General features: G+C 47.4%; 1 protein-coding gene across 3 annotated transcripts; it reads left to right on the plus strand.

The window, feature by feature from the left end:
- The first annotated feature begins 665 nt into the window (after window positions 1-665).
- On the plus strand, window positions 666-15,272 carry oat (ornithine aminotransferase). Of its 3 annotated transcripts, none has more exons than XM_029248916.1 (10): window positions 666-735; window positions 6,629-6,862; window positions 8,025-8,249; window positions 8,374-8,469; window positions 9,328-9,455; window positions 9,886-10,008; window positions 10,716-10,844; window positions 10,981-11,094; window positions 12,933-13,077; window positions 14,083-15,272. In XM_029248916.1, the coding sequence occupies exons 2-10, from the start codon at window positions 6,655-6,657 to the stop codon at window positions 14,241-14,243; spliced, it is 1,329 nt and encodes a 442-aa protein (XP_029104749.1). In that variant the 5' UTR covers window positions 666-735; window positions 6,629-6,654; the 3' UTR covers window positions 14,244-15,272. The 3 variants fall into 3 exon arrangements, with proteins under 3 accessions (XP_029104749.1, XP_029104751.1, XP_029104748.1); XM_029248918.1 differs by lacking the exon at window positions 666-735 and adding an exon at window positions 1,573-1,745; XM_029248915.1 differs by lacking the exon at window positions 666-735 and adding an exon at window positions 1,574-1,710.
- The last annotated feature ends 6,665 nt before the right edge of the window (window positions 15,273-21,937 follow it).

Below are 21,937 nucleotides of genomic sequence, written 5' to 3' on the forward strand. Positions count from 1 at the left end.
AACGATTAACCAAACCAACAACTTTTAGAGCATTCTGTAATTCTCTGTTATTCATCTGTGTCAGCTGTGCTGTTTGTCTGTGTAAATACTGGAGGCACCAAGAACACAGCAATTCCTTGTGTGCGTCAGCACATTTGGCCATGAATAAAACTCATTCTGATTCTGACTTGTAGCCTTCAGGCTGTTGGTTCAAGCCCCACTCCCACAACTGTACCACCTTGATGAAAATGGCCAACGAATTGATTTAATCAGTGGCTGAGTTTACACGGAGAACAGTTCGCACGCAGCAGTGGCTTCGGCAACACGCTTCTTTACTCAAGTGGAAACAATTAAAAGTTGCACTATTAGTATAACTTTAAGATCATGCCCGGATAAACCTTAAGCTACTTTTGTAATGGAACGTAACTGTTTATATATCTCAAAAATTACTATTAAGGTGATTTGGAATCGTGGATACCTGGATAAGTTTTATGCAACAACTCATGATGATCACATGGTGAAAGAAACTTACTGCACTTAAGAATCACTCGTCTGCATCTCAGGGGCGTGGCTAAAGGAGTGGCACCGCCCTCCCTGAAACGCTATTGAGCTAGAGTACTGTCAATCTGAAAATGTCAAACACCATTGGATCATAGCGCTGTCAATCGCTGCCTGATTTGCGATGCGGAATCACCGTACCACGCCTTGCAAACAGCTGGAGAGACACGAGTCGACCGCAGACCATCACTGTTCATGGTATGAACACATTCACTTACATATTTTGAAATATTTGGACTGGGTGTTCTCTGCTGCAATAATGTGCATAGGTGATAACAGCGACAGTGATGTAGCCTACCGACGGCGGATAGGTACGGTGTGTGTGACTCGACGCCCTCGCCCCGGCGGGTAGGTCCAATAATAATAATATTACGTAGTTTGTTAGTTTTTCTAACGTAACTTTGGCAGACTAGTAGTGAATAGCTATCTTTCCCATATAATTAAGCAGTGGTGCACCACCATATAATTCTAAATTATATAAAAAAGAGACAAATATGGCTTTATCGTTTCTTCTTCCTGTTGTTTTAAAGATAAACAGGCACAATCATCATTTTCCCCGCAGGCAAAAGCGGTAAACACACTGGTTTGTGGGGTTTTGTGATGTGCCTCCTGACTCGTCGTTCTTCATGGTCCCCCCCGGTCGGTGCCACCTGGAATCGCCCACTAGCCTGTCTGCTAATTTAATGCACACAATTGATTGTATTTTCTATGCCACGTCGCTTTGGAGAAAGCGTCTGCTGAATGAATAAGTAAAGAATTGAGGATCGAGTGAAGTCTTCTTATGATAAACAACTTTGTTTATTTTGACAAAACTGAACGCAGTGGATTTGCCGAAGCAACACAACACGATCATGGGGGGGGCGGAAGGTCCGTGAGCTCGAAACATGTCGCCCTCCTTCTTCTGCGGATAACATGGAAAGGAATGAACGGTGCACGTTGGCGGCGCAAAGCCACATTGCGACTGGCCGCCGTCCGACGGCATCGCCCGCGTTACCGAACTGCCGCACACGTCACGCGGCGTCACGCACGCCGGGCGAGGGGGAGGGGTTTGGGTTTGCGGGGTATGAGAACACGCGGCTGCGGTGCTCGCGCGCTACACGTACACGCGCCTTGCTGCAGTTGGGGACCCAGAGCGGGTACAATCAACCGATAGATCGACGCTCGGAACGGCAGGTACTACACGCACATCATCGCACGGAAAGAAAGAAGTGAGACACTCAAGTTCTCCGATCGCGCCGCTTTTTGGCGACGTGTGGTAATCGTTTTGCCAGCTGGGTCCTCATCCGGGGGGGGGCACGCGATGACGAAAACGTTGCCTCAGTTTCAGGCGAAGATAGGCGACATACTTACTAGTCTCCGAGCGGGGAGATTACGAGTCCGACATGTCTGAAACTGCATCGCGTTACATAACGGTACATGATCATGATGAAAGGTGGGAGCACCACCACGGTGATCTCCGCAACCAGGGCTAACGATTTGTGCCAGTTCTGTGTGCAAACGAGTGCGCGTCTCTCCCGAAGACACCGGCGGCGAGCCTGAACCTGCGGTGCCGACCGGTCCTTCCGCCTGTACTTTTCCATGATGAGTGAATTACAGCCCGAGCGAACGGCGCGCTGACTCACCAACACTTGACAGACAGACAGTTACTGGGTCAGTGTCGCCGAGCTGAGCGTGCGCGGCCGTGTTCACACTCAACTTTTATATTCTCCTGCGTTATTTATTTATTTATTTAAATTTTCATCTGTATTCCCCATCCTCTTGCCCGCGACGAACCTCTGAGGCGCGCGCGCGCTCAGCTCAAGGCGCGCGTAGCGGTTTCTTTGCGCGCCACAAAATTGGCCTGTGCGCGTTTTTCCTTGCTGTTTCGCTTCATTTCGCTTCATTTCGAACAGGCGGCAGGTGACGTTGCGACGAGTTCTGAGTAGCACTGCTTGCAAGCCAGGCACTGTCCCCGTGGAGAGAAGCACATACTAAAATATTATTATTATTATTATTATTATTATTATTATTATTAATTAATGAACATGCGCTCCAATGCCATGTTGTTGTTATTATTTTTTTTTGTTTTAAATTAATGAGTAGAAATAGATGCACTGTAAAGCCCCTCTCATTCTCCATGCTTTCCTGGGGGGGGGGGAAGAGGTGACTTTATTACCTCAACTTACAATGTTAAGGCAATGTTAAGGTTACAGTTACTACAAGCCTATAATTTATTATTTACCTCTTTATATAGCTGGGTAATTCTGGACAGAGCAATTTAGGATAAGTATCAGTTGCAGGTGGGGATCGAATCTGTGACCTTTGGGTCCGAAGGCAGCAGCTCCAATCACTTCACTACCAATAAGAACATTATTACATTTACACTTATTTGTTTAGCAGATTCTTTTCTCCAAAGCAACTTCCAATGAACTCTATGCAGTGTTATCAGCCCACACACCTTATTCACCACAGTGACTTACACTGGGTCACTCATCCATTCATCAGTGGAACACACACACACTCTCCCTCTGTCACCCACACACTATGGGGAACCTGAACAGCATGTCTTTGAACTGTGGGAGGAAACCAGAGCACCCAGAGGAAACCTATGCAGACACAAGGAGAACATGCAAACTGGGGATCAAACCCATGTCCTCTCACACCACCCAAGTGCTGTGAGACAGCAGTGCTACTCACTGTGCTACCATGCTGATGATTATGCAGACATCAGTTAAAGTTTACCAAAAGTCCTTTTACTAAATGGTATAATAGCTCAACCTGTGTTCTCGCAGAACACTTCTCGTGTTTATTTGGTCTGATCTCTTTGCCATCTTTTAGCGTTAACTGTGAAACTAGGAAAACATTGTGTTCCTCAGTCGTACTGTAACTAACCCAGGTATCCTGACCTCTGCACTCATGGCACTGACCATGTACCAGAGTCGCTGAGTTAAAGGTTAAGTGTCTAAGGTAGGAATGAGAGAGTAACTGGATTTCTAGTCACATTTTAAAGATCCTTTGATACCCATTAATGTCATGTTTAATAAATTACACTTATACATTCACATACATAATTTTACACATTTATCAGATGCTTTTCTCCTTACAATTATTCACCCATTTATACAGCTGGGTAATTTTACTGGCGCAATTTAGGGTAAGTACCTTGCTCAAGGGTACTACAGCTGGAGGTGGGAATCAAACCTGCGTTATTTTGGTTCAAAGGCAGCAGCTCTGACCTTTATGCTACCAGCTGTCCTCCAGTAGAGAGATTAGTTTTCACATCGTTAGTGTTTAATGTATGTTAAACTGCAAAACTAAATCAGTAAATATGAAGGATGTTGAAACATCTGCAGTTATTGCATCAGTTTCTCTGAACAAAAAGTGTCATTTCGTAGTAGGTATATTTTAAAATTATACTATGTTTAAAATCTTTAAAATAGGTTATATGAAGTAATATACCATATATGATTCTGTTATGTTCTCCACCGATGCTTTTTTAAATGAGATGTCAAGCGATCACTATGACAAGATATTGATGCTGTAATTAAAGCACAAAACTATTTACAAACACCCTTAATTATAACTAAAAGGATTACCTTAACGTAAGAAGACATCCTTTGTTTAAATCTTTTTACTAGGTCTGTTTACAGTGTCAGTAGGTTCTGTAACTAAACTGGAATCGATGGGAATTTTCATAACACCTGATGAGGTTCCCGTCAACATGATTTTCTTCACACCGGTTCAGCTCTTTCAATTAAATCGAACGCAGTTTTGCTCTGTTTCTCTGTGTCATTGCTTTCCCAAACTCATCATAACCTCCCGTCGCAAAGCTGCTCTAATACACCTGCATTTTCTTGGCCTCTATAAACTACGTACGTAAATCGATCAGGTACCCGACTCTCTAGTTAAACTGTCGTTTAAATTTCGATGTTGAGCAATTACTTTGAATGAATGTTTACCAGGTAAGATGCCACACTTTAATCGAATTATGGGCTGCCGCTCCTGTCCAACTAGCCTTATTTGTTGGGTGTTTTGTAGGCAGAAATCCTATTTACTGTTTAATATTATTGAAATAATACTGTTGATCTGAGAGGTGTGTTCAACGACTTTTCTTTAGAATTAAGCAAGAGAGGCTCGGCTCAGGCCTGCCATGTGCCACCGTCTTATTTTAGCTCGCGGCTGCCGTGCCGTGGGGGTGTTCCCGGGGGCCGTGTCCGCTGCAGCCTATGATCTTCCTTTCCTGCTTTTAACAGGGCAAGAGTGACACACCTCCCCCCCGGACTGGGACGGGATCAGTGACCTTGCTGATAGCAGGCTTCGGAGTAACTGGGGCTGGATTGGTAATCGCCCAGTTGGGGGAGGTGCTGGGCTGAAGCTTGCAGCAATTTACTCGCGTAGCAGCGAAAACCTCTCTAACACCTGGTGCCAGAATCCGCGGTCATGTAGGACTTGATTATCACGTTGATGGGGGGGAAAAAAGAGGGGCAGAGATGTGTTGTGTGCAGGTCCTTCCTTCAAGACATCCAAAGGAGCAGTGTGAGCCTCTCCCAAAATGTGATTGACACCCCTGGAATCTGTCGTTATGCGGGGCGTGATTATCACTTTATTTTAATTAGTGAGATCAGTTGTGGAAAGTTCTGGCTGCTCTTCAGACGTCTCTCCTTAAGGTGACATGTTTTCTTTGCTCCAGCATATTAATATTATGAATGGTAAAAATCACAGCGATGTAAATGTTTAACACAGAGGAGCCACACCAGTCTGAACCCTGGTAAAGCATACAAACTATCTTCACACCGATGGAGCCAGAACTCTGTAGGCAGGAGATCGCGACTGTCTGAGGGACTTCAGACTTTTCGATATGAATCCACGTGCAACAAAGAATTGTGTGAATCTTTTTCATTCGCTGTGTGTTTGGGAGGTATCCCCTCCATCACACTACCGCCGGGATTTGCGCCGAATCTTTTTACATGGGTCACAAAAGGTACGTAACGTTTTTATGGACTGCGATCACTTTTATTATAAGAGGAAATTTAAAAAAAAAAAAAAAAACAAACCAATCCAGCTTTGAAAAGTATTCAAAGTTTTCCCTCTTCATCTACACACTGTTTGGACATATTTTAATTTATTTGTTTATTCATTTAGCGGATGCTTTTCTGAAAAGCAACATGTCTGGCTTGCGATTTAAGCTACTTAACAGTGATTTACCTATTTATACAGCGGGGTCATTTTTAGTGGAGCAACTCAGGGTAAGGGCCCTGCTGAAGAGTATTAGGGTGAGGATTTCAACGTATGTCCTTCAACAGCTGTAACCAGTGCACTCCCTGCTTCCCTGTGAAATCCACTGAGACGTTTTCTTCGAGAATACCCAGAATCCCTCCCGCAGAGGGCGTGTGCAGCCCTTTCTCGCTGCTCCCAGTGACACCCCCCGCACTCATTATGTGCCGTTTGAATTGGAACTGCAGCTCTGCAGCTTTTCGGCCCGTTGCGTTTTGTGCTGACGGGGTGAAATTTCACACGGCGCTGACGCTCGCGGCTCTGCTCTTTGTGCCCCGTGGAACCCGATACTCGGGGCGTCTCGCTGCCTACTGCAATATGCAAATTTTCTACTGTACCCTCCATCTCTTCACTGTAAGAGGGGTATCTGTCATTGAAGTTGTTATAAAACTAGATAAAATATTCCATCCCTTTATCCACTTCCAAAAACTGGTGGTTCAGAACTTTTCCTGGAAGCAAGTGGGTGGGTACACCCTGGACGGGATGTTACTCCATCACAAGGCAGTCTCACACACATGCGCGCTCATTTTCTTACAGATACACACACACACTGCAACAATTTATAGTCATCTGCCTCATGAGTTCAGCTGACTGTGGGAGGAAACCAGAGCACCTGGTGGAAAGCCATGAAAATAATTTAGGGAGTACATGCAGACACCATGCGGTGAAGGATTCAAACCTGCGTTTAAAACCATGTCAACCCTAGTTAGAATAATTTACTTCTGGTATGTTCAATCTATGTTTCGGTACCTTTACTTGCCGAAGTAGGATGACTGAGGTTGCCGTGTTCAGGAACCGCTGTCTTTGTGACATTGCACTCGACTCTGTCCCCTCGCAGAAGAAACACCGGGATCAGCTGAAGACATGCTCTCTAAAGTGAGCCACACGCTGGGCCGTGCGGCGCCTTCCCTGGCCCGCAGGACCCGCTTGGCGGTCCGCTCAGCCTCGACCGCCGCCTCCGCCCACAAGCGTGCTGAGCGGCCCCTGTCCTCCAGCGAGGTGTACGCCCGCGAGGAGAAGTACGGAGCACACAACTATCACCCGCTGCCCGTTGCCCTGGAGAGGGGGGAAGGTATGCTGCTGCCTGGGGATTCAGCGCACCCGAAGGAACAGAAGCGTAAAAATTCAAAATAAAAAAACGGAGGCCATGCTCTGACACCTTCAGCGCGACTCGCTGTGCAGGTGGTTCTCGACTTACGATGGAGCTTCGTTCCAACAGCCTCCTAGGCAATCCCCCGTGACATATAAATAATAATTTAATTTATTTAATTATTTAAATAATTAACATGTATGAACACTACACTGTATATTTCATCACAAATTTCACACATTATTCATGGTAAAATAGTACCAATATAGAAGAATAAAGTAAAAATGATGCATTATGATACACACACACACACATTTTCAGAACCGCTTGTCCCATATGGGGTCACGGGGAACCGGAGCCTACCCGGCAACACAGGGCATAAGGCTGGAGAGAGGGAGGGGACGCACCCAGGACGGGACGCCAGTCCGTCGCAAGGCACTCCAAGCGGGACTTGAACCCCAGACCCACCGGAGAGCAGGACTGCGGTCCAACCCACTGCGCCACCACGCCCCTCGTATGCATTATGATAATTTTTGTTATTTTCAATTTCATTTCTAAATCTCATTTCTTTTGCTTTTTCTTTTCTGCACCACCAGAATATTCATGTTTTTGTCTGCTAGTCATACAAAAAGTAGTCACTTGAATGGGATCTGAAAATAAAACATTTTGTTAATACACACATTTTTACGACCCGCTTGTCCCATACGGGGTCGTGGGGAACCGGAGCCTAACCCAGCAACACGAGGGGGAAGGGACACACCCAGGACGGGACGCCAGTCCATTGCAAGGCACCCCAAGCAGGACTTGAACCCCTGTCCCACTGGAGAGCAGCACCTGGTCCAACCCACTGCGCCACCGCGCCGCCTTCCATTTCATAAATAGGCTTTTGTAAATCAAACGCAATCACGAATAGACGCGTTGGGTTAATCAGAAATATGGGTGTCTTGTGGCAGCGCAGCCAGCAGATGGAACAACCAGACGTCAGGGTTGAAATATAATAAGGTTATTAGGACGGCCATTGTAAGGCGATGTGTCACAAGCCATGGACTACTTTTGTGTTTTATGTCCTGCGTTTATCGAGTACTGAAGGCTGTCTTTGAAACTGTAAAGTGAGGTTGATGATATGTCCTTCTCCTCCCGCCAGGAACTCACGTGTGGGACGTTGAGGGCCGCAGGTACTTTGACTTCCTTAGCGCCTACAGCGCGGTCAACCAGGGTCACTGCCACCCCAAGATCATTGCGGCTCTCAAAGACCAGGCTTCCCGGTTGACCTTGACCTCCCGAGCCTTTTACAACAACGTCCTAGGGGAATATGAGGAATTCATCACCTCCATTTTTGGCTACCAGAAAGTGCTTCCCATGAACACCGGTGAGCGCGTGTCTGGGGTGCGAGGGGTCGGGGGGGGTTGCACAGAGCTGCTTTGCATGTCATAGGCGTGACTTTGTTTCCGAGATGGACAGATTTTTTTTCCTTTTCTCCTTTTGTTCTGCAGGTGTCGAGGCCGGCGAGACCGCGTGCAAACTGGCTCGGAAATGGGCATACAAAGTCAAAGGGGTCCCCAAGTACAAAGCCAAGATTATTTTTGCACGTAAGTGTGAATTTTGAGCCGTATTTTTTCCTCCTTACTCTAAAACTAGAGGAAGCTTAGTCAGGATGGGATGACCAAGTAAGGCTTAAGGTCTAAGAATATGCTTAACAGTCAGAAGTTTGATCAATGAAAACAATATCAGGATGCAATGTTAAAATAAAACGTACATTTGCAATCGACTGCATTATATGCTACAGCGGGAGCGGGAATCGAACCCGGGAACCTTTGGCTTGCAAAGTGAGAAGCCAAACCACCATGGCAGCTGCTGCTCCTAATCACAGATGTAGCTTTTAAACACAAGTCTTTGCGTATTGATCACGGTCATTAATACCATTATCACTGTAAATGGAAAGTTTTAACCCTTTAAGCATGGGAAAAATTTGAATAAAAAGCAGCGGCTCACTGTCGGAAGAAGGCAGAGTGTTCAGTGAGGTCAGGAGGTGGGAGAGAGGAAGATTCCATTCGTATGTGACAGCGGTCGCTTGATCCAACGGACGTGTGTTTGTTCATCGTCTACGATTGCTAAATTCTCTCTTGACTGCTTAGTAGATTATTTATCTGTTAAAAGTGTCAAGCGATCCAGTTTGGACTTTTCCATCCCGAACTGCACGGTCTCTTCACTGTGAATTTCCGCCAGGCGGATGCTCGGATGTTTGCACCCAGTGGAGTCGGGGTCCTTGCCAAGGTGGCCCTGTGCTGCGCTTGTTGCCCTTGAATCTGTTGTGTGTTGCGAAGGTCTTCCTTGTAGAGAAGGAAGAAGGGAGTTTATCCCTTATTCTTCTAGCCATCGGTGGCAAGGTCAGGGTATTGTGCCGGACAGGGGCTGTTTTGAGTCCGATGGCTTCCATCTCTTTGCAGACGGGAATTTCTGGGGACGCACGATGGCGGCCGTTTCCAGCTCCACGGACCCCAGCAGCTACGACGGATTCGGACCGTTCATGCCTGGCTTTGAGCTCATTCCGTACAACGACATCCCCGCGCTGGAGGTACCTGCTAGCTCTCACCGCACCGTCCCCTTTTCATGAGCTTGCACCGCAGTCCATTTTTAATTTAGGTTTTCTGTAAAGGGAGTTCCAAAGATTTATCCAAATATATGACTAGGTAATTTTTACTGCATCAATTTAGGGTGAGTGCCTTGATCAATGGTATTTTAAGGGGTGAGTGAACTAATCGCTTCCCCGTATGCTTTTAAACGTTTGATCTTACTGTGACCGTAAGGAAGTGTTACACACTATGACTCTCGGCACATTGCAGGGCTGTGCGTTATGGTAATGTACTACACAGTTATTTCAGAAACCGTCCAGTGCATTTCTGCTGCCTTAGCACAGTGCTGCCCCCTAATGGTTGTCAAGAAACATGAGCGCAGCACTGTTTAAAAAGGCATGGTTTGTTAATGGAGGGGGATGTGTTCTGCAGCGTGCCTTTCAGGACCAGAATGTGGCTGCCTTCATGGTAGAGCCCATCCAGGGTGAGGCGGGAGTGTTGGTGCCAGACGCAGGGTACCTGACCAGAGTGAGAGAACTGTGTACGCAGCACAATGTGAGTATCTCGTCCCCTCCACACGCACAAATCAGCCTGGGTGTTCGCACTGCCCGTTTGGTGTAGGTTTTTAATGTTTGTGTAGAAAATAAGCGGCTGTTTTCTTTAGAGGGGCGACACAGTGGTGCAACTCAGTCTCTTGAGCTTGTGTGATTTCCCTGTGTCTGCGTGGGTTTCCTCTTGGTGCTCTGGTTTCCTCCCACAATTCAAAGACATGCAGTTCAGGTGAACTGGCCACTCTCAATCACCCATAGTGTGTGTGTGTGTGTGTGTGTGTGTGTGTGTGTGTGTGTGTGTGTGTGTGTGTGTGTGACAAGCTTGTGATGGCGTCCCAGCCAGGGCGAACCCCACCTTCCCTTGCTGTGTGTCCAGTGATTCTGGGATAGGCTCCGGCCCACCGTGACCCTGACTGGGGTAAAGGGTTAAGCAAGGTGTGAGTGAGTGAGAATGTTTTTCTTCGAATCAAAGCTGCAGAATATTAATATTTCAATTACTTGGTAGTGTAAAACATTACTGTCCTTACACTGGAAATTATGTAAAAGTTAATATATGGGAGGACGGAGCAGGAGTATAGTGTGTGTGTGTGTATATATATGTATATATATATATGTGTGTATATATATATATATATATATATATATATATATATATATATGTATATATGTATATATATATATATGTATAATATTCCCCCCCACCGCATACAGGTGTTGTTCATCGCAGACGAGGTGCAGACAGGGCTGGCGCGGACGGGCCGGAGGCTGGCCGTGGACCACGAGTCCGTGCATCCGGACTTGGTGATGCTGGGCAAGGCGCTATCAGGAGGAGTTTACCCGGTGAGTTTGGTTCTCTCCCTCTGCATTTTGTGGAGTTTTACATGACTCCCGTTGTTCCGCTTCGTGTGTGGCCTCCTCTCCTCTCGGCTGTTCGCTCTTAGCCGCTGTCGCTTGACCGCGTCCTCCTCTCACCCAGGTGTCGGCAGTGCTGTGCGACGACGAGGTGATGCTGACCATCGGGCCCGGCGAACACGGCTCCACCTTCGGCGGGAACCCGCTGGCCTGCCGTGTGGCCATCGCTGCCCTGGAGGTCATTTTCGATTGCTGTGCAGTGGCTCTGGTTTTACACTTACATTCATTAATTTACCGTAATTACACGACTAGCTGTACAGACGTACCTTGAGTTGAGTAATGTGCAAAGTACATAAGTTGGACTTCTGCAAGTGACTCTAGAATGTAAGCAGTAAGAGTTGCAGGTTATGAAAATGTAGCGTTCCAGATCTGCATTACCACTGGTGCTCACGTGGTTCGCTCCCATGTCCCTCACCTGATACCTATATGTTCCTAAAGGAATTTGCACCTTTTCAGAAACTGTTGGTGACTTCAGTCATAATTATGTCACTTGGTATTGTAATTGATATCAAGTATCAGTTATAATATGACATCAGTTTGATCTGTTATGTTAATTGGAGCTGGTAGCATAGTGGTTAGAGCTTCTCTTTTTGGATCCAAAGGTCGCAGGTTCGCATCTCATCTCCAGCTGTAGTATCCTTGGGCAAGGTACTTACTCTAAAATTACTCCAGTGAAATTACCCAGCTCTATGAATGGGTATATAATTGTAAGTAACTTAACAGTGTAAGTTGCTTTGGAGAAAGTGTCAGATGGATGAAGTGATGATGACTGTCATGTTCAATGACATATTACTTTTCTTCCTTTAGTAGACACTTTTCTCCAAAGTGACTTCCAGTGAACTCTATGTAGTTTTATCAGCCCACACACCTCATTCACCACGGTGACTTAAACTGCTAGATACACTGCTTACAATGGGTCACTCATCCTTACATAGTAGAACACACTCTCTCTGTCACTCACACACTATGGGTGAACCTCAACAGCATGTCTTTGTAGTGTGGGAGGAAACCAGAGCACCCAAAGGAAACCCACACAGACGTGGGGAGAACATGCAAACTCCACACAGGTTGAGCGGGGATCGAACACACGTCCCCTGGCACCACCCAGGTGCTGTGAGACAGCAGTGCTACTTGGCAAGCAGCACTTTAGCGCCAGTGTGCCACCTGCAATAGAAGCTGTATACAGTGTTGCTATTGTATACTATACTATACTATACAGGTTCCACTTAATGTAAATGTCTGGTTGCGCAAGGGTTTCTAGAAACAAACTGTTACATCGCTCAAGGTGTGTCTAGAATTGATAAGGAGCAAGTTTTCTTTCTTTGTAGCTTTTTCCTTTTTTTTTTTTTTTTTTTTTTTTTTTTTTTTTCTTTTTGCAGTGCTTTTAGTCCAGCTGTGGCGGACAGTTTGACATTCCGGTCCACCAAACTCTTAATATTTAATTTTTAACCCAAATTTAATTGAGCTCCACTTCCGATGTTAGCTTCGTCCAGTATTGTACTTGAGCTCTATGAGTAAAGATGAATACCTTGCTCATTGGTACTACAGGGTCAACCCTTTTACCCTTTGACTGCAAGGCTGCAGCTCTAACCGCCATGCCACCTTCTGGTCTGATATAATATGACACATTCCTTTGTTTTGGTGACGGTGCACATTCCGTAGAGGTCAAATATAACGTCCGTCTTCTAACCGGATGCTGTCCATCCCTAGAGCATCTTCAGATGTTTTCTGGGCATTAGTAGGTGCCACATTTTGACTGAATTGCTCGTTCAGTCAACCACCAAGTGCTATATACTAAAGACAGAACACATCCTCGCTCCGCACACTGTTGGTCTTCCCCAGGTGCTGTAACCTTGTGTTTACATCTTGTGTGTAATATTATTTTGCTGTTGACAGCTCTTCTGCAGCCATTCTGAATATGACTCCACTATTAGTCTTGAGCGTGCAGAAGCAGAAGGAATAAACTGAAACCCAACGGAACGGACAGCTAACGCCGGCCGCGAATCTGCCCTGCAGGTCCTGGAGGAGGAGCAGCTGGCGGAGAATGCGGAGAAGATGGGCCAGCTGCTGCGTGCCGAGCTCATGAAGTTACCGAGTGACATCGTCACCACCGTCAGGGGGAAGGGTCTTCTCAACGCCATCGTCATCAAGGAGACCAAAGGTTGCCCTCTGTTTTCGGTTACCTTCAGTGCCGCTGCTCAGCTAATCGTTTTGATCCGCGGTTGCTTACGCGGTGTAGTCCTCGCCCTCCTTACCACGGTAACGCTCTCCTAAAACCCCCCCCCCGTAAGTCGAATTCTCATAATTCAAAGACCAAACGTACCATTTGTTTCAATGGTGAACATTTTTGTGGTTCCGAGCCTCGAAAATTGACACCCAATGATGCTAAAATATTACCAGATATCTTAAAATAGATCCCACTACTTTAAATGTTATCATTAGTGGTCATAACACACCAAGGCAGTTTACCTCCATTAATTTTACCGTAGTACTGCATGATAATGATGCGCACAGGAATACGTGTAAATGTGTCACGCTGCTCAGATCTGCGAAAGCCAAATTCGATTCTTGTGAATTGGAGGGAATATCTTGTAGGTCAAAGCGGCGAAATGAGTTCGGATTCTCATAACCCGAATGGGCCTGTCTCGGGGGTGACCGTGCATAGCTGTGCTCGAACCTCGCCATACACGGGGTTCCTCAAATCGCCAGCACTACTGCCAGTGGAAGTGTTAATAGCTCTCCTTTTCTTCACTCCAAAATCACTTTTGCCACTAAATAACGAAAAAGCTTAATACTTTGCATCTCCTTCGATTAATCTGTAAGTTAGGTTCTATAAAGTCTAGGATATAGCTATAATAAACAAATTTTTAGGACTCATGTACTGTACATAACTTTGAGCTACATGGAAATAAATACTAGTTTTAAAGAGGATAGGGACAACTGGTGGTGCAGGGGTTAGGGCTGCTGCCTGTGGCTCCAGAGGTTGCAGGTTTGAGTCTCATTTCCAGCTGTGGTACCTTCGAGCAAGGTACTTGCCTTATATTGCTCTAGTAAAATTACCCAGCTGTATAAATGGATAAATAATTGTGAAGTAGCTTGATATTCTAAGTCACTTTGGAGAAAAGTGTCAGTTGAATGAATGGCTCCGTTTTGCTTTGCTTTTCAGATTATGATGCTTGGAAGGTTTGTCTGCGTTTGAGGGACAACGGGCTGCTGGCCAAGCCCACTCACGGTGACATCATCAGACTAGCCCCGCCCCTCATCATCAAGGAGGACGAGGTCAGAGAATGTGTGGACATCATCCAGAAGACCATCCTGTCCTTCTGAACATCTCACCCAATGACCCACGCTTCCATCACTTAAGAGTCGGCCTTAGAACCGCTTCCGTATTCTACTTCCATTGTTTGTTTTTTAAAAATTTTATTATTATTATTTTTAAATCCAGGTAGTAATATCATTCGGAAGGATTCTGTAAAGTATCTTGCGATGTATTCATTACTGCACCCTGTTAATGTTTTAGAATTCTTTACCCTTTAAAAGTGTACTTTAATATAGTGCATTTTTATTCCCAGAATTAATGGAATGTTTTTCTTTTTTAGTCCTGCTGCAGGTGAAAGTTTTTACTCTTGTTACTGCAAAACAGTTTTTTTCCGTGTCTCAATGTGGAAACGAATGTCCGAAAAACCGAGGAGCGCTGGCAGATGAAAGTTTCTAGTTTTTTTTTTTTTTTCTGGCAAATCGGTTGAGAAAAACTCCGTCTTTGATGTGAGTTTCGTTTTGTTGAGGTCTTTTTCACCGGAGACTTCCCTACGGGGGGGGGTAGCAGTAAGTGGAGCGATTAGGAGTTCAGTGACACGTAAAGCTGTGATTTAGGGCAACAGGGATGCTGCGTTTTTAAAACTGCTCCGAGTGGCATAGAGAAAGCGAACCTCGATTCATAGTAACGGGTTATTTATTCCCTCTGATGGGGACTTGCTGTATACTTGAGTTCCTCAATGAACTACTGACCGGACGGTCTGCTGCACTGAAGGTTTGAGAACGCAGGGAGCCGATCCGATTGGTCAGTAGCTGGTCCTGCTCTCCACAGTAGAGACCGCAGAGTCCCAGGGGCAAAGTCTAGCCGATGTACTTTTCTACCGCGGTTTCTCGAATGTCCTCTCCTCTGGCCTCGCAAGCCCAGAGGAATGAGCGTCTTTCCCGACAAACTGTTGTTTCGTAGATGTTGACTCTCTTGTTTATTTCTGCAATGTATTAATGGTCCTCGACTGCCCTTTCACTCAAAATCTGTTCTGTTGCTTGTCCTTGCTGCTTTGAACTATAATATCTATAGGAAATATAATAAATGGTTGGACATTCTGCTGGAGGAATTGTTTTTTCTGTTCGTATTTTGACAGAGTCACTCAGAAGTACTGTTCTGCCCCTGTGCTCAAAGCTCAACGAATTAATTTTGTTTTTCCTTTCTCAAATGTGTTTTTGTTGGATGGCAGTGTGGGGAGCACTGTTGCTTTACATCCCCTGGGCTGTGCATTTGGATGTGGGTTTGAATCCAGCCCAGTCTGTGAAGTTAGCGTGTTCTTGCCCTGTCTGCATGGGTTTTCTCCAGATGCTCTGGTTTCCTCCCACAATCTGAAGACATAAATTACAGGTGAACTGCTGAACCTAAGTTGGCCGGTAGCATGTGGGTGGTGCGAGAGGACGTGAGTTTGATCCCCGCTTAGTCTGTGAGGAGTTTGCGTGTTCTCCCCACGTCTGTGTGGGTTTCCTCCAGGTGCTCTGGTTTCCACCCACACTCCAAAGACATGTTGTTCAGGTCCCCCATAGTGTGTGAGTGACAGAGAGAGTGTGTTCCACTGATGTATGAATGAGTGACTTATGGTAAGTGCTGTATCTAGCAGTGTAAGTCTTCTGGGTGCTCTGGTTTCCTCCCACAGTCCAAAGACAGATAACAGATAGATGTTGCTGTGAGTAACTATCCAGACACTACTCTGCCGTGCACTCATGGTACTGGGGGATGGGGTGAGGTATGGATGAGTGACCCAGTGTAAGTATTGTATCTAGCAGTGTAAGTCACTACGGTGAATAAGGTGTGTGGGAGGGCAACACTACAGAGTTCACTGGAAGTCGCTTTGGAGAAAAGCATCTGCTAAATAAATAAAAGTATGTAAATGTGTGTGTGAATGAGTGTGTCTGTCTTGTGATGGACTGCCACCCTGGCCAGGATGTACCTCATGTTTCCATGATAGTCTCCAGACCACTGACCCTGTACTCGCTAAGTGTTTATTCAAAACTGGTGGATTTTTTTTCTTTTTTTTTGAGCAGAGCTGTGCTCTGAGTAATGGGGTGGGGGGAAGTCAAGCTGCTCGACAGCAACATGACCTCCTCACTATAGTTGACTTAACGTGGCACGGGTGTGATGTGAACTTGAACACCATGTTTTACCAAACTTGGCTCAAACATCCTGCAGATCAGTGGTTCCCAAACTCAAGATTGCCGTCCAAATGAGATTTGTGAGACGGTCTCAAAAAAGGGGGTTTACATCGCTGCCACAATATGAATCGTATTATTGAAAAACTAGTAATAAAAGTAGAAGAGTTGTGAATATTGTAACTTCTGTATGTGTTCTAGAATATGAGTGTGTTGTTAATGTTCAGAACTCATGAGTCAGACAGACCAGGCTTCTGGTGCCAGTTAAAGAACATTCTGACTATAATGTGGTTATTATGTTCATCTGACACTTTTCTCCAAAGTAACTTAGTTATTTACACAGCTGGGTGATTTTACTGGAACAACTCAGGGTAAGTACCTTCCTCAAGGGTACTACACGTGGAGGTGGGATTCAAATCTGCTGCCTTCGCAACGCTGTAATCACTACAGTACCAGCTGCCCTATGCTATAGATGGTGCTACAATTTGAGCATAATTATCAAAAGCACTTTTTATTTGGTAAATATTTTTTTCTTTAACATAATTGGTAATTAATAAAAAAAACTTGTAGGAACAAAGAAAACGCAGACAAAGGTCATGATACCACAATGATGGGTCAGACTGCTTGGGGGACCAGGGTCAGCTGGTAGCATAGTGGTTAGAGCCGCTACCTTTGGACCCAAAGGTTACAGGTTTGAATGGGTGAATAAATGTTTTTAACACTGTAAGTCAGTGTAAGGAATCAATGTAAATGCAGATCCAGGGCAAGGTGGTGTTCATGGTGTTTTTACACAAGCCGCCACAAGGTGTCGCTCTACATGCATGTTTTCAAAGTGACTTCCTGCTCAGTGACTCCTCTGGAAAACGTGCTCTTTGGATGCGTCTCCTCCCATGGACTGATCGCTGGAGGTGTCGTCCGCAGCCCAGTCTCTAGGTCCTGCTCATCGCCGAGGACGTGAAGGACACCCCTTGCAGGTAGCGACCTGATGCTTCTTCCATGAAGAGAAATGATGGCTGTCTGTCTCCTCCCTTTAGCTCTAAGTGGCGCGTCTCATCTCAAACACCCCCTCAAGAGTAACTGCTGCAGGTTCCCTGTGGGATCTGATCCAACAACCTTCCGGTTCCCCATTAGCTGCTAGTGATGTAGCCAGGCTCCGAGCCGAGGGGATTGTACCTGTTCGTATGCTCCACCCCCCATCATCAGCGGGTTAATCAGCAATACCCACAATTCCAGTGGAACCCCTGTGAACGCTTTGGTGTCAGTATTTAATCCCCCTGTGTATTTCCTCATTTCTTTCTTTCTTTCCTGATGCTTCAATTTCCACTGATGATTAAATTACAGCACAGCAAGTGGAAAAGGCGGTACGAGGCGAGGTTGTTTGAAACAGTGAAAACAGCACCAGCCCCACAATAGATTATAATTTAAACCCCAGCTTTTCTCCTCAAATGCCCTGTGCCATTTATAAATTGTATAAATTGGTAAATAATTGAAATTCGATTAAATTGTAAGTCGGTTTGGAGACGAGTATTAGATGAATGAAGGTAAGTCCAAAGCAACAACCCGAGGGCTTGTGAGAGGGAGATCGTGTTTGGCGGGCGGCAGTGGGGTCGCGGGGTCGGCGGGCGGGCTACACTCCGCTTTGTCGCACCGGTCCAAGTGAAGGTGGGTCCTTGGTCATGCCCACCTGTCGCTGCCAGTCTAACGCCAGCTTCTGGCATAAAGTGGGGACATCAGTGACAGGGGCGTGTCTAAAGGGGTGGCATGGGGTGGCATTGTCCCCCCCGGTGCCCCCCCAATGCCACTGGGCTAGAGTACTGTCAATCTGACAATGCCACACACCAGTGGATCAGAGCGCTCTCAGTCGCTGCCTGATTTGCGATGCGGAATCACAGTACCATGTCTTACAAACAGGAGGAGAGACAGGAGTTGATCACAGACCATCTCTGTTCATGGTATAAACACATTCAATCTCTCACACACACACATTGTCTGAAACTATTTGTCCCCGGGGGGTCACAGCAAACCGGAGCCTAACCCAGCAAGGCACCCCCAGCGGGACTTGAACCTCAGACCCACTGGAGAGCAGGACCTGGCAAAACCCGCTGCACCACCACACCCCCTCCGCATTCAATTATATACTTTGAATATGTGGACTGGGGTGTTGTCGTTCTCTGCTGCAATAACGTGCAGAGGTGAACTCCAGATAACAGCAACAGCAGCGGAGCCGATTGCCCTCGTAAAGATGACCCTTGCGGGAATAACGGCTTCAAAAGCTCCCAAGAGTCCCATTATATTACGTAGGTAGCTTAGCTTAGCTAACAACACGCCCCCGTTCAGGGACCGGTTCTCGTTCGCCCTTGTGCCACCTCATTTAAAAAAAATCCTGCAGTTGCCAGCTGCGTGGCAGCGAAACCGCAGACGGTGCTAAGAAGGCCGAGGAGCACGGAGCTGGACGTCACCTGCTGCGTCGTACCCACCCGCCTATACGTGTCAACGTATCCCACTGCGGTGTCCTTCGAAAGGAGGACGCCAGAGATACGCATTCTCGATCGACCTCTAATTAACACTTCCGATTATATGGCGATGGCTGCAGCGATCCGCGGAGGTCCGTCTCACATTTAAATGGACTTTTCAAAATCTCTTATCGTTTTCGCATTTTGAGTATTATTTTAAATGTATCTATACTTTGCTGTGGCCTGGCCTTCACACCCTGTGCCTCCAGAATAGGCTCCCTACCACCGCAACCCTGCACCGGGCAACCCGTTCAATAGATGAAGGAAAGGGTTAGGCTTTGAGCTTTTGGACCCCTACGCCCCTCCACCTCTGGCTTACAGTGTTAATCTAATTACGCTTACTTACCCATTTACGCTGTTGGGTAATTTTACTGGAACAATTTAGAGTAAGTACCGTGCTCAAGGGTAGTACAGCTGGAGGTAAGATTTAAACTGGCAACCTCTGGGTCCAAAGGCAGCAGCGCTGACCACTAAAGTACCAACTGACCACTTCTGGGTCTTTTGCCTGCAATGTGGTGGCATGATCTCCCTCTCTCCCTCAGAACTGCTGAACCCCTCTTGACATGCAAGAATGACCTCAAAACACATCTCTTCCAGACTCGCCTCTCCCCGATCTCCTGCGGGCTCCATAAACCTGATCTATCAAAAAAAAAAAATTGTACTCTACCTATAAGGAGCTCAATGTGTAGGGTATGCAGGGTAAAGGGTGGTAATGCAGTAATGGACTGCGTGTACCCACAATGTATGTTACTTTGTAGGAAAGTGTCTGCTAAACGAACAAAAGTAAATCTGACCTATTTTTACCCGTTTTACCTGTTCAGCCTTCATCTGAGGAACGGTGTGGGGAAAGAGTGGGAGGGGGGAGTGGGCACTTGGTGTTCCTGTCCCTTTCCCGATGAAGTGTCATTAGGGCGCGTTAGCGCGCCTCCCCGATAGCGCGTCGCAGCCTTAACGGCCTGTTATCCGCTCGTCTTTTCCGAAGAGCAGATGCGGCTCTTTACCGCAGTGAGAGTGTGAATAAAGCCCCGGTGCCAAAGCGAGAACTCTCCTCCTCCTCCTGACACGTTGCCATCGCCACTTTCTCCGGAAGCGCACGATCCACGTTGCCTCTTAACGTGGATGCGAGCGAAAGGGTCGTGCGCTCACGTCCCATGTTCCACGGTACTTGGCACCCTTTTCCTGCTCCAGAATTCAAATTTACCTTGTTGTCTCTCCAGAGAGGCACACAGAGACGTAGAGGGAGGGAGGAAGGCCCGGTGGCGTGGATCCAGGGAGTGGACACAGGACATCCTGTTTGGCTGGACAACAGAGCGCTGCCTCAGTCGCTGTCCCTCCAACACACACACACACACACACAAGCACGCATCAGCGTTCCCACCTTCCTGCAGACGGTCTGTATTCCACAAAAGGGCTACACATTCAACACGCCGGCGAAAGCGTCCGTTTCCAAGGCGACGGGAGAAACGCACTTAGACCGAAGTGCCAGCAGTGGTGCGGCAGGTGGCTCCGACAGTCCCGGTCGACCGCCCCTCCACCCCCCTCCCCCCCAGGATCTCTCACCGCACCGTTCCCAGCTCATTATAAATGCTCGCGCTCGCACAGCGGCCGCGTGTTTGTACGCGCGTCGGGTTCGAGGCGGGAGACGATCGGGCAGGGAGCTGGCCTTGGAGCCGAGTCAACACGAGAGCCGTTGGCGTCCTCCCGCCCGCTCCGTTCTCTCGAAGAGAGCAGCACCCACGCGCTTAGGTGCCGAGGGGGCGTAGATGCGGCGCCTTCTCCTCACTGCCCTCTCCCTCTGAGCGGGGAACAAAACGCATCTCCAAGGGACCCTCCGTGACTGCTTGTGTTTAAAGATCCGTACGTTTGGGGGTACAAAACCCCAAAACGAACATCGGTGATTTTGATCAGACTCGGCTTCTTGGGAAGGAATATCTGTCGGAACAGCTCGGGTAAACATTTTTATTACTTCATTTAGCTGATGCTTTTCTCCAAAGTAACTTGCAGTTATTTACCCATCAAACCCCCGGGTAACTTGAGCTGAATCGATTCAGAGTAAGTTCCGTGATCAAGAGCACTACTGCACGAAGCTTGATTCGAACCCAGGTCCCAAGGCAGTGGCTCCGCCCACCGTGCTATCGGTCAACCTTTTCTTCGCTGCGGCGGAATTCTGCGTCTGATTTCCTTTGCCGCCCCTCCCCAAAATCTTGATCATACCCCGGACCGCAGGCAGGGTGAGCTTTGCTGTCTCTGCGAAGCCTTGAGAGGAAGAACACCTCTGATTGGCCGGCTCGCCCCCCCCCCGGAGAGCCACGACTTGGTGCAAATGCCATGCAGTCACCTTACCTGCCAGCCCACGCTCTTATTTATTTCAGCACTCGCCTCCATATAAATAGATGCAAACAGGCCTGGGCCCAGAGCGGTCGAATTGTCCCTGTCCCTGCCCCAGCCCCCACCATCCTCAGAGCGTCCCGGTCGGTCTGAGTGGTTTTGCCATCACGTCCGTCCGTGAACGGCAGCGAAGGCGCGAGGCGCTCTCATAATGCCATTGCTCACAAGTGCGTGGCTGTGGCGCTATGGCGCTATAAGTGCGAAGGGTCCCTGCGTGCCACTCGCATCATTTCATGCCCTCTGCGGTAAGTCAGTTGCCCGTGGGGAGCGTGGATAACTGTGATTCATCACGTACCTGATTTGTCATGCCCCCCCCCTCCGTACTTGGGAGCGGTGCCGGCGCAGCGGTGATTCATGTGTTTACTCTGTGAAACATACGGACGCAATTAGGAGAACTGCATACATTATGCAAAGCGGGGCGACGGCGAGGAGGACGTGAGCGCGATCGAACCAGCGGCAATGGTTTGAGCGTGGCGGTACGGGGGATCTGGGGCACAGCCGGAGAGGAGGAGGGTGCCCCGAGTTCGGACCGAGGCCGCGTGGGCGGTTGGGGGCTTTTGAGGAGGTGCTCGGTCCACCGTAAGGTGCTCGATGACTGACGGAGAGAAGCAGCGACAGACACCTTCGGGAGGCATGTGAATGGTGTGTAAATATAGGGGTCCAGCCTAACCCTAACCCTAACCCACCTGTATCAAT

This window comes from Scleropages formosus, chromosome 24 (assembly GCF_900964775.1).
Source record: "Scleropages formosus chromosome 24, fSclFor1.1, whole genome shotgun sequence".
Taxonomy (NCBI): Eukaryota; Metazoa; Chordata; class Actinopteri; order Osteoglossiformes; family Osteoglossidae; genus Scleropages; species Scleropages formosus.

Bases quoted from the DNA above. Each gene is read 5' to 3' on its own strand.
- oat (XM_029248916.1), top strand. From the start codon at position 6,655: ATGCTCTCTAAAGTGAGCCACACGCTGGGCCGTGCGGCGCCTTCCCTG. The intron at 6,863-8,024 runs GTATGCTGCTGC...TCCTCCCGCCAG, and splicing joins TGCCCTGGAGAGGGGGGAAG to GAACTCACGTGTGGGACGTT. The intron at 10,845-10,980 runs GTGAGTTTGGTT...CCTCTCACCCAG, and splicing joins TATCAGGAGGAGTTTACCCG to GTGTCGGCAGTGCTGTGCGA.